General features: G+C 38.2%; 1 protein-coding gene across 9 annotated transcripts in view; it reads right to left on the reverse strand.

Annotated features, from left to right (window-relative positions):
- Positions 1 to 13,684, reverse strand: part of LOC109087499 (dedicator of cytokinesis protein 9-like) — a 78,750-nt gene that overhangs the window by 60,775 nt on the left and 4,291 nt on the right. For 4 of the 9 annotated variants that reach the window (XM_042725554.1, XM_042725553.1, XM_042725552.1 and 1 more), the window contains exon 1: positions 39 to 771. The exons of 3 other annotated variants lie outside the window; for them this stretch is intronic. In XM_042725554.1, coding sequence (XP_042581488.1) covers positions 39 to 230 — 192 coding nt within the window. In that variant the 5' untranslated portion in view covers positions 231 to 771. Of the gene's footprint in view, positions 1 to 38; positions 777 to 13,684 lie in introns of those variants that run through there. 2 more of the 9 variants (XM_042725555.1, XM_042725557.1) reach the window with 2 other exon arrangements.

A 13,684-nucleotide genomic window follows, 5' to 3' on the forward strand; every position in this document is an offset into this window, starting at 1 on the left:
CACACACACACACACACACACACACACACACACAGTACCGATGATGCAGCTGCTTGTGGTGTGATTGCCAGTGATTCTCTGCGGCTGAGTGTGTCTTCTTCCTCCTCTGCCTCTTCAGCCTCCAGCTCTGGTTTACACACATATCCACAGTTTCTCAGCAACACACGCCGCAGTCCCTCAAACAGGATCACACTCGCAGTGCAACCCATTGCACCCGGTCCCAGAAACATACACACACTTCTTTGAGGCGATTGGATGTTACTTCTTCCACCTGCTTTCCAAAGTCTGCTAAAAGACACGGGTCGGAAGCCCAGCCAGAACTAACCCAGCTCTCAGATATCCAGCCCCAGCACAAACCTCTCCGTCTTGAGACACATCACTCCATCATCCGACCTGAACCAGGATCAGAGTGGAAGGGAAATGAGGAAGCTTCCTCCTCAAGAATGACAGCAGACTGACTTCATCCATTCAAATGAGGGATTTCTAAAAGTGTGTTTTTATCTAAAAGCGCCCTGGGGATGTTATGATGGCAAGTTCCTCAGGAGAATAGTGATCCAGTGAATATAGGACATGAGGTAGAGGAATGCTGAGGATTGACGGAAGACACAGAGGAGTGAGTGATGAGCTGCTTCTGGAATCAGTGCTGGGCGTCGACTTCTCCACTGCCTGGAGATGCTGATCTATTCATCGCTCTCTCTCTCTCTCTTTCTGTCTGTATCTCATTCCCGTGCCATGCTCACTCTGTGCTTCCTCTACCCCACCAGTCTCGTTCTCCTTTTAACATTGCTCTCTGTGTTTCCTGACCCATATCTAGCAGCACAGCATTCATTCATTCATGCGCTAACTATAACACACACGCAAACATGAGCGCATGTTTAAACATAAGAGCATCCTTTCATTTATTTAATATGTATGGTTGGTCAGGAAACATTGCTTAAAGTACTTAACACTAGAAACCAATGTTTTCTTTAAGATAGATATTGCTAACAATTATTTATTGTTAGCAATAAAATATTATTATTAATTATTTATTGCTAACAATTAGTTTTATGTGTCTGAGAATTGACATACAGACACTTTTATTTTATAGATATATTTATATCTAATCTATAGATATCTAGACAATCTTTTTTAATTATTTTACATTATTACTTAATTTATAATGATTTATTATGTTTCAGTTTATTATTTCACTGGTTTAATTCTTTTATATTACTAATTATTGTATTTTTGCTTTTTACACATAAAGTATTATAATAAAATATTACATAATAAAGTATCACAACATTCATTGAATATGATTACTAAAATAAATAATTTTACCTTTGGCCCAAGTGAACGAAATGTGGTGTAATGTAGGCTGCAACAACTAATATTGATGATCATCGATAATGAAAATAATTAACAGCTAATATGATTATTGATTAATTGCAATTAATCTCTGAGAACACATATGCCAGTCAAGTCACTTTACAGTAGTGAATAAAGCATTTCTATGGACAAAAATCTGAAAAATATATGGTCAGACTGGTTATCAGGCTATCAAACACACATTACGGCCATAACTAAAGACTTCAATAGCTGAAAGTGCAGAAAAGCCCCTTCTGTCAGTGTGTATTAATATTTCATCGGGCACTGACACAGTCACCTACTTTAGAGTAAATTACTCTAAAAATGACATATCAGGGATGACATGCTGCAAGGATCTGAAGAATGGGGGTGACGTGTGGACACATATGAGCATATCTGTCTCTATGATTTCTTGCAATGTGGGGTTAACATTCTTTACAAGGGACTCTTTTTGACCAAAGAGAATACCCAAACTAATGAACACAAAGAAAAGGACATTTTCAGTAGACACACCACTGCTCAGCTTCAAACGCCCTATCCTGCTCACACACACACACAAACACACACACACATTCATGACAGCATACCAGACACGGAGAAGATCAAAAGCATGCACACTTTGATAACTTTTTGTCTTTCAGTCTCTCACACAAAACTCCTCAAGAGGAGATCCATTAAAATATTTATTAAGATTCATTAAAACAAAACCAATGCTCTACACAGCCTTTTTCTATTTAGGAACACATAAAAATATTTAAGCTGCTTAAAAAAGAAAGTAAATGCAACTACTGGCCAGCATTTTTTTTTCTTTCATTTTCCAGCAAATGCATGTGAAAATAAACTTGTTAACACCACAAATGTAAGAGTATTCAGTGTTCCTTGCTAAGTAACACATCACCATTGCTCATACTTGGAACAGAAACATACTTCATGCAAGTATGCGAAGAGCATTTGGTCACTGAGTGTACTTCAGTTATTAGTTTTATACATTGTTATACTGAAAAATGTGTAGGTAAGCAATTCATAAATGCAAGTATGTGCACTGGACAATTCACCCAAAAATAAAACTTCTGTCATCATTTAATCACCCTCAAGTTGTTCCAAACCTGTATAAGTTACTTTCTTCTGATGAACACACACAGACAACAATATTTTGAAGAATATTGTCTGTAACCAAACAGTTGTTGGTAGCCATTGACTTCCATAGTATGGAGATAAAAAAATCTATGTAAGTCAATGGCTACCAGCAACTGCTTGGTAACCAACATTCTTCAAAATGCTGTGTGTGTGTGTGTGTGTGTGTGTGTGTGTGTTCAGCTAAAATAATAAAGAAACTCAGGTTTGGAACAACATGAGAATAAGTAAATGGCAACATTTTTTAGTGAACTTTCTATTTGAGCATATTTCTGGCCTAAAGTGATTGTCCACCCAAAAATTTAAATTCTCTCATCATTTACTTATCCTCGTGCCATTCCAGATGCATTTGACTTTTTTTGTTCACAAGGACACAAACGAAATTTTTTACAAAAATAATCCATCCAAATGTGTCCAACCGAATGTATTTCCAAATCTTGATGTTCTAAAAAGAACATAATAAACAGGTGTGTGTAAAAAATCATAGAATAATACTAATATTTTTCTTCTTGTTTAACTCTAAAACCACCCAACTGTTGTACTTGTATTTACGAGAGGGTCAAGTTGTGAATGTCAGTGAATCACAACCTACAGTGTGTGTTGTGAACTATGACACGTATGAAGCCAATTGAGAAGAGACAAAGTCACATGCATCTTGGTTTGCATGAGATATTTCAGACAAAAAATGTCCAAAAAAGACTTATCAAAGAATTTCATAGAGACATAGCGTAGGTGGACTCATTTGGGCCAGCAAGCAACTCCCAGAACAAAGCCCTGTCAACCACCCACAACACCCTATCATTTGAGGCAGCTAGTTGAACATGAAAAAAACACTACTAACATTTTCTACACAAAGTGTAAACATCTAACATTCATAAGAGTAATTTAACCACCAAATTATCATTTAGAAACTGGTAAATGAGACATTACAGAAATAAAATTGAAAGTTTGCTAGCTTTAGTTTTCAACACATTTTTACATGATGTTTTTAAACTCCATTAATTACAATGTGAGCTGTTCTGCTTTCATGTGAGTCCAGTCTGCTCATATGAAAGTCTATTTCTAACATTTGTTACTTGGAGCCTGAAGTTTATTTGCTTCATTTTTGCTCCTTGAGGGCACGTTTTGTGCATATTGTTTTGGTTTGCGTCTGGATTTCATTTCAGAGCTGGACCGGGTCGTAGGGTTACTGACGTCAGAGGCCTGGTGGTCCAGGTGACTCAGTGCAAAACTATGATGTAATGTGTGTGGTTGCCACAGAGATAATATTGTAATACTCAGCACTGGACATTATTATATGAGGCTGAAAACTCATTCTTGTTAACATGCACACACACACACACACACACACACACAAAAGACAAAGCACACAAAATGGCTAAAAACAAATCCATATAACAGTGTATGCGCATATGGAAATAATTGGTGTAGGAAAAAATGAGAAAATTCGCTTGCAACTTGAATAATTAAACAGCAGGTGTTTCATGGGAGAGAAAATTAAAGAGACAGAAAAGGGTTTAGAAAGAGAAAGAGAACAGAACATTAAAAGTACATTAATGGATAGAAAGCTGAGAAATGTCAGCACACTGTTAGCTCAGATCAATACTTTTTTTCAGACCGTCAGAAAACTTCACATATGCCATGATTGGGCTCTTCTGCCATCTACTGGCACAAAACAAAGTGCTTTCATAAAATATGCTGCTTTTTATATTGCTATACCAGCAAATACCAGCAGATCAGTTGTTTATATATCTCCCAGGCAGTTCATCTCAGATTTATATTCATCGCTGTCATTGATATTCAGGACAAGTATGGTTTTAAATTCAAATTTAAAATACTTCCATGCTTAATATGCATAACATTGTATGTACTGTAAGCCATTTCCAAAACGTAGAATACTCTGTGGCAATATCAAAACAAATATTCATGGTTTGTTTGAGCATCTTGATTGTTAGATAATAGTATTATGGAGGAGGAGTTTATCCAGTAGTAGAAATATAGATTAAAGAATATACTGTATAGTGCTGCAGTGATAATGTATTTTTGCTGGCCAACCCGAAGTTAGCATCACCCCGCTTCCCTCTAAAACCCAACAGGAGTTTTCCACTGGCTTTTGTATTATTGCAGAAAATAAGCTCTGTGGCCAACAAAAGTTTATAATACTTACATGGTTTGTTAATCATGATAACATTCATGAACAAACAGCTTTATGGATTTTGAAGCCTAAACATAATCATCAAAAATAAAAGCTAAACATAGCATGACTTCAACATCACCACCATTAAGCTTCAGAGTAAAGACTCTGTTAGAATAGCTTGCAAAAAACAAAGCTGTGAAAGTGAACTAGTGTGATGCATTTATGAGGTTACATCAGGACAAAAAGAGTTTCTCGCACGGCTGGAGTTTGGCTTAAGTTTGGAGGCCACAGGCTCTGGCTATGCTCACACATCGCTAACACTGATCCAGCACAGTGCTAATCAGAACACAGGACAGTGTTAGCATTGTTCTTCATGTAGAAATGTAGCACACAGAGACCAGGCCCTCTCTGAACCTATACTGTGTAGAATGTGGACCGGACAGGAGAAAGAATGAAGATCTGACTTCTAATGGCCAGAAATAGAACATAAAAATGCTAATTAGGAGAACACATTTTTTCCAGCTAAGATTTATTAATCATAATTATTGTTATATATGGGCGGTATTATTAATCAATCCATATTCTCTATGGGCGGTTCACAAAGAAACAAGTTTCAATTTGGGTATCCAAGGTCATTATAATGCAGAAATAAATAAAAAACAGAAAGGCTCTTGCAATAGTAGGTACTCTATATTTGGTACTTAAATATTTTCAAAATTCTGTGGCACTTTTGTCCCCTTGGTTGCATTTCAAAAAAATTCCATTGTGCATAAATCAATTAATTACATATTATGTAATGAACCACAAACATCAGCAAAATACATTTTTCACACATCTGACTAACCCTCAAAACTTCAAGTTGATGGTTTGAAAAACACAACATAAAATCTTCATCGATCAACACATTAATATCTGTGTCATACAGTAGTGAAGTATTTATGTAGCTGAAGTTTGATTTTACATTCAAACTTTAGTCATAAATACAAAAGCTGCAGGCATTACTTAATGGAACTATAAATTAATGATGGAAAAACTACACTCAGATTTCAGTCTGTTCTCTCACATATGCAAATACAAATGCATTAGAGTAACAAAGGAAAATGGAAATCTCTGCTTGTTCTCTATGTAAAATGTCTGATACATATTAAAATTTAATGGATGCATACAGAAACAAACAGACAGTTCCCAAGCACTGGCGTGGTTATTGACAAAAATTGAACTTTTTCCATATTCACAAAACAATAAATCATAGTCTGATTTTGCCGGTGAATCAGATAACCCAGAGTGAACTGCATGCTAATCTTGCATTTGAGATTATTTTTATAATGTAAGAGGAAAAGTAATGATATATCATTAATGTGTCAGACGACAAATTGAATTTGTGATTAATTCTGTCAAAGGCTTTAAAAGCTCTAAAAAGCAAACATTGCGCAGCACAGATATACTGTAATTATGTGATAGGGATGTAATGTTTTTCTCTTGTACAAAGAGACATTTAATATAAAAATTAACATTAATATGTGATGCTTGGGTGAGACTTTCAGGTTAGAAATAATTGTAATACATTGCCAGGAACAGTAACTATATTCATCGTACGTAATCAGTGAAGACGTTTTAAAATGATGACTCAATCTTTGTACAGGTGTGTAATATATTAGTATATTAGGACATACTACATCCACCAAGTTGGCATTGTCCTTTAAACTGTGTTCTTTATGAAATATTAACTAGTGGTCAAGTGATATGTTTTTTTTTTAGCAATCACACAATTTAATTTAAAGATAGTATGTAACACATGCACAACTTATCTGCAATAAAAAGTATATTTATTTTACATTCTATTTGTAAAAAAAAAAAAAAAGAAAAATGTAATATGACACTTTTGGAGGTATGATGGCAGAAATCTTCTGTCCTAAATGCTTCCAGACAAAATGTCAAAAAAACAATAATACAGCTAATATGATGGTATACGTTTTTTTTTTTTTTTTTTTTGTATTGTATTGTATTGTATTTTTTTTTACAGACTATTGCAGTGTACAATTTAGATCTAATGGCTGAACTTGCCAAAGTTTGTGAGGTTTATAGAATGAAATATGTATTAGATATTCAAAAACTAGTTTAAATTTCATAACTTCATGTTTGCCAAATGCTGACAATATAGGGCTATTATAGTGATGTATCTATTATTGTTAGATAGTCAAAGCCAATTACAATAAAAAAAAAAAACCTTAACTACCTTAGAGAGGTGACGGAATGGAGCTTCAAATGCAGGAGAAAATGTGAATATCTGCTCTGGTGCACCACTTCTCATCTCTGTCAAAATAAAAGTCCTGCTTTCTAAACTTAGAGGGTTAGTTCGCCCACCCAAAAAAAGCTGACCTCATACATCATCCTCCTGGAGCTGCTTCCATTTACAACAGTGAGCACAAGCTAGATTAAAATGATTATGTTTTGAATATGGATATTTTTCTTACAATAACGCATCGATTCGCTACAAGAGGCCTTTGTTCACCCCCCAGAGCCATGTGATACACTTTTTTTATGGATTGGCGCTTTTTATTTCACTTCTTTTGGACTGAAGCACTGCAACACCCGCTGACTGCAATGATAGAGCTTGGAATAGCCAGGACAATTTTTTATATAACTCCGACTGGATTCGTCTGAAAGAAGAAAGTCATATACAACTAGGATGCCTCAGGGGTGAGTAAAACATAGCCTAATTTTCTTTTTTGGATGACCTAGAGCAGGTGTTTTGGTCTTTGATAATGGAGTGATTGTGTCCCTGCAGAGCTTAGCTCCAACCCTAATCAAACACACCTGAACAAGCTAATCAAGACTACAGGATACAGGTAAGTATTTTTTTTTCAGGGTTGGAGCTAAACTCTGCAGGACAGTGGCCCTCCAGGGTCAACATTCCCCACCCCTGACCTAGAGGATGATAATTAAAATCTGCTTATACTAACATCATTTGTGACAACAAAACAACGCAGTGTTGTTAAACAAGTACATTTTAACCACAAGGAACAACCTTCTTACTTTGAAAATGATGTCTCTTTGCAAAGTGTCCACTGATGCACACTCCAGAAACTCAGCTGATTGTCTGCTTGTATGAGTATGCCACATTCTACTCATGTGACATACTGTTTTTTGAATTTTGTGTACACACACCGTTGAAGACAGTACACAAAAGCCTCAAGATAACCATACTTATAAACTTATCTCTGCTTCCCTCCTGCTGTCTCTTTTATTTAATAACATACTGTTTTTTGAATATTGTGTATACACACCGTTGAAGACAGTACACAAACGCCTCAAGATAACCATACTTACAAACTTATCTTTCCTTCCTTCTTGCTGTTTCTTTTATTTGACCTATTGACCTTACTCTTTTCTTCTCAAATAAAAGGTTTCAGAATCAGATGGAAAAAGAGAAAACATTGCACTATATGATGGTAAATGCTGTAGAAACATGTTTTGGAGCAAGAATAACAGTTTGGGTGAAAACAGTTTCTCATTTTGCTTCTACATGTGTACTAATATTTGGTGAGATGCCATAGAGCAAAAGTGGAATGAAAAGATAACGATAAATGAATTAAATGAGAGAGCCAGAATAAGTCAGTCAGTGAGCCCAGTCTGACCCACTAGCTGGTTAGCTTAATCTTACATCCGTGTAGACTATACAAATATAGGGCGCCAGTTCGAGAGATAATCTACTCCTTTAATCATGGGCAATCCTTTTCACAACAGGCAAGCACTGACACGGGGATGATCCATTAGAGGAGGAGGGTTTCAGACCATCTCTCCTCTGTAAACATGGAATCTTTATAAGTCACAATTATTCTCATGTACAATACATACGGTATTACATTGAATTTTACCATTCCTAAGATGCAGTACTTCATAAATTAAGCAAATGTCCAGTTTAAACACACATTTAAGGACTGTTGCACTTATTCTTATATGTTCTTATAACCCACAATCATATTTCCAAGTGAATCTAGATATTTAAGAAGAAAAATGTAAGTGGATTTCCTTCAGTGCAAAAAGTAGACATTACATAAAAATTGGAGCCAGGATGCAGGGGAGGGTTGAAAATGTAAGAGGGATTTATGACATCAGCCAAAAAAGATTATGAAGACAGACCTTTCTTATTTGGAATACTGTGCCAATGAATCATGCACAGTGCAAAGAGAAATATGTCCAAAGTCATATACATCTGGGATGGCATGAGGATGAATAAATGATTCATTTTTGGGTGGAGTGTTCCTTTAACAGCTGTTGAGGTGACTAAAGATACAACGTTTATGGTAAATATCATCATCAAAACGTCCAAAGCAAGGAACAAAAAGAAAAACAGCTCTCACCACAAATGACAGCTCGACTGACCGCTTACGTGCAGTGCTTGTGTCCATGCAAACCAGAGACAGAGCTGTTCTCATCACATAGACTGCTTCAAACCTCACAGGGTATCAGATGAAATCCCCTTCTCAGCAGCCTGGTTTCTCGCTTAGGCCTGCCTGAGTCTACTGGCTTTTTGTAACAAAGTCTTTTCTTCTCTCAAGAGGCTGAGTGAGAGGAGAACACACAACAGTATGAAAAACTTCAACATGACACCTCACACTAAAATCCACAGCTAACTCTGCTGCCTTTATCACCAAAAAGTATGACACTGGTTAAAGTTCTGGGATATAATAATAGTTTTTTCTAAATGTTTTGTTTTGCTTGAGCAGATTGGGTGTGAAGAGAAGTTCATGCTGGATTTCATCTACCACACAAACACAGAAAACAAACTTCATAGAGTAGAAAAGCATTGATGGAGCATCTGACATGACCGTATCATAAGTATTATGTAATGGCGGCTGCAGAAGCATCCATGTCATGCCTGGGACTCCCAACCCTAAGGTTGTGGGTTCGAGTCTTGGGGCGGCCATACCACAACTGAGGTGCCCTTGAGCAAGGCACTGAACCCCCAACTGCTCCCCAGGTGCCGCAGCATAAATGGCTGCCCTCTGATCTGGGTGTGTGTTCACGGTGTGTGTGTGTTCACTGCTGTGTGTGCACTTTGGATGGGTTAAATGCAGAGCACGAATTCTGAGTATGGGTCACCATTCTTGGCTGTATGTCACTTCACTTTCACTTGTCCTTGTATATTTGTAAAGTTTAACCTTAACTTTTGAAACAGCCCATGGCTATAAAAAAAAATCCAAACCTAACCATCATGTTAATCAAAAATCCAATCATAACTCAGCGCCTGATTTCAGCCCGAGTGAAACGCACCCAGAATGCTTCCCGGGAGGATCATATGTGGATTCCACCCACTCATACCATCCAAGATATTATGCTAATTAATCATATCTAATTAAGGCTGGAACAGGATGTCACCTTGCAGGTGGAAGACATGAGTTTTTCTGGGACATGAATATATATATATATATATATATTATATATATATATATATATATATATATATATATATATATATATATATATATATATATATTATTTTTTTTGTCAGTGCAAAAAAAAAATCTTTGTTCTTCAAATATCAGTTAGTAAGTATAAATGCTGTTATTGACCTCCCTGTGAACATCACCCCACTGTCGGAGAAAGAGCCTGAGCCCACCGCTGACAAAGAGTCAGAGCCTGCCGAGACCAACGAGCCATCGCAGAGACAGCAACAGAGCTGAGGATCGCCCCGGAGTCAGAGCTTGTGATGTCAGACCAGGTGTGAGAGCCGGCTACAGTGCTCGCCACAGGGGATAGCACCACGTTCAGCGAGAGTGCGGAGCTCCACCCACTGCACCATGGCTGCTCAGTGCAATTAATATGGATATATACGCAGTTATGCCCCCCCTTCTCCCTCCTTCATCTGAACTCTCTGTCTGTCTAGAACTATCTGTTTGCCCTAAAGTATCTGTCTGCCCTGAACTGTCTGCCTGCCCTGAAATGACCACGGAGGTCGTTCACCTGTCACTGGCACTCCCGGTATTGGGAGTCGTGATGTGGTGTGTGTGAGCAGCACACACCATCCCTGAACCCTCTACCTGTCTGCATTTGCCACCCACCCTCCCTCTCCTGCCTCCTCCTGTCAGCGCTGCCTCTTCAGCTCCAACACTGCTGTCTTCTGGCAGCCCCTCAGCCCACCATCTGTGCGGTGGGATCGCTGTGGGTCTGCCAGTCTCCATCGGCATCGTGGCTGGAGGATCCCTTATCTCCGCCTCCAGCCTCCGAGTCCTGGACTCTGCCTCAGCCCTTCGACCCAGAGGCTCCACCATGGCCCCTAGCTCCCTCCTCTCCACTGTGGGCCGTCAGTCCACCAGCTCCGCCGGGCTCCATCGTCCCTCCAGCTCTGCCTTGGCTCTACCATCCGCCGCCTCAGGACTCCACTCCTCCGGCTACACCTCATCCCTCTGTCCCTCTGGCTTTGTCAAGCTCCTCCTTCCCTCCGGCTCCACCTTGGTACTCTGTCGCTCCTGCTCCACCACGGCCTTCCGGATCCACGCCTCCGCCTCGGTCGCTGGAGCCATCTGCTCTGCCTTGGTCCCCGGATCCTCCCCGTCACCCTGGTTCATTGGCTCTCCGTCTCCACCTCGGGCTCCACCATCTACTCCGCCGCTGTCGGTCCGCCCCCTGGAGCCATTAGCCCTTCCTCGAACATGGCTCCTCCCTCTGTCAGCTCCACCGTGGGCCGCCATCATGACTGTGGCCTGGGTCCCACCTGGCTCCTCCAAGTCCCTCCTGTCTCCTCCCTGGCTCCTTCCTCCATCTGATCTGCCCTGGTCCCTTCTGCCTCCAAAATGTCTCCTTCCACAATCTGATCCGATTTATTAAAGACTATTTGCATTAGCTGTGACACATGTTGGTCCAAATCCATATAGTGTTATTTTTTTATCTTTCTTTTTTGATCTTTTTTTTATGTTTGGATCTTAACAGCCACGGTCAATATTAATTGTCATTATACAAAAGACATTTGTAAAGATACAGACACACACACACACACAAAATTATATTTTCCGCAGAAGAAAAAAAAATATGACATCAAGGTGATTTATATAATGCCTGAATTTTCATTTTTAGCTTAACTATCCCTTTAAGTAAGAATACATATGTGTGTGAGTGGGAGAGAAAAAGACTGAGAGAAGTTCCTAAATATGGAGAATTCAATCTTTCAGTAGTAGTTCCATTCCTTCACTTTCAGCATGGACGTCAGACAAATTTCCACAATAAAAAACAGGCTTGATAGATTTTCCAGTGGTGTGGTGAGTGTGGATCTGTGAGTCTCACTAAAAAGGAAAGGTCTCCATCATTTCACCAAAGCACAGCAATATACAGAGACAATATACTGAGACATCACAACTTCATGCAAAGAAGGGAAAATCATTCGATGAAGTGTCTGGAAAAGACATTTTCTACAGCTTTATTCTTCAGTTGTTAATGATGTAATTGGTGGCAGCTGTAAAATTATGGGTACATTGCCATGGAAACAAGCCTCGAGCTCTATGAAAATAACTATGCGGCTTTACAGAGGAAGCAATATGAGTTTGTCAGCCTTTAAAACAATAGCATTTATGATTTAATGCAAGTTCAGGAAACTAAGCATTATTAGTCTATACAAAACTGCATCCTTTTGCCTTTTAAGAGCACAGTGTACCCAGATGTTTTAACACAAGCACACTAATGCACTTAAGCTAAAGACCATCAATATCTCTGTGGACCAATTACACAGTATAAGCTTGACCTGCTGTTTACAGCAGTAGCAGGATGTAATGAGAGGGAGGCAATGATGTTCTCTCTGATGAGCCGCACTCTGATGTTTGCTGTAGCCTGTTTCCGCTGTAAATTAAGTTAGGACAGCCACACACCTCAGCAGAACCATCAGGGGCGTCGAAAACCATAGAGGATCTAAGATGTCTTGCAGCAAAGATTTTACTTTAATTTTTCTCTTTTATTTTTAATTTAAAAAACTATCCTGAATAAACATTTCCAAATTACAGTCCAGTTATGTCCACAGTCATAGTTTGTTTCCTTTTGCAATTTAGGTAAACCTAAAAAAATTATTTAAGTAGTTAATTAAATCACTACAACTGATTAAAAAGAGAACAAATAATAATAAAAAAAAAAACAATTATGGCCACAATATCTTGTTTTTAACCCTGATGCTGTACCACATTTGAAGTTACTGAAACTTAAAATTTGGATTGCGAATTGTTATAACATACTAACTCAACAACAGTGTTCAGCATCACTGATCTCAAATCAAATTTGAAAACAATGGCTGATTTTCATTTAACTTAATGGCTTAACTATTGGTGTGTTCCTCCCACAAAGTGACTAAGTGGCTTAAATAATGATACTTTTATGTAGCTACAGTACTTTGCAATTATTGAAATTTGACAGCATCCATCTAGATTTACTGTTATTGTGTAAGTCTTCTTTTGTGTTTCATGTAAGAATAGGCTACATGAGTTCGGAATGACATGATGGTAAGCAAATGATGACAATATACATTTTTGTGTGAACTATTGGTAAACACTTTAGTATAGGGACCAATTCTCACTATTAACTAGTTGCTTATTAGCACGCCTTGATATTAACATATTGGCTGTTTATTAGTACTTCTAAAGCACATATTCTGCATACATCCCTAATCCTATCCACTAAATTTACTAAATTACTAACTATTAATAAGCAGCAGCAAATTAGGAGTTTATTGAGTTTGTTAAATGGTTTGTTAATAGCGAGAACTAGACCTTAAAATAAAGCGTGACCAAACTATTGGTTTAAACATAAGCAGTCAGAATCAAATGTTACATCACAAAACAAACAAAAGTGTTTTTTTATAAACTTATTTCATTCCAGGACAGTGACTAAAGATGTCATCAAGCCTCTCATCACTCAGCATTCACACCATCCCGGCAATGTGTAGATCACGTGATCGCTGGATTCTCAGTGTCCTTTAACAAGCCCACAGGACAAAGAGCGTTTAAAAATAGAACAGACACCCAATCTGCTCTCATCCATAATAAATGGTAGTGGATATCCAGTCAGCAGGCCTCACCTGCT

This window comes from Cyprinus carpio, chromosome B6 (assembly GCF_018340385.1).
Source record: "Cyprinus carpio isolate SPL01 chromosome B6, ASM1834038v1, whole genome shotgun sequence".
In the NCBI taxonomy this organism is placed as follows: Eukaryota; Metazoa; Chordata; class Actinopteri; order Cypriniformes; family Cyprinidae; genus Cyprinus; species Cyprinus carpio.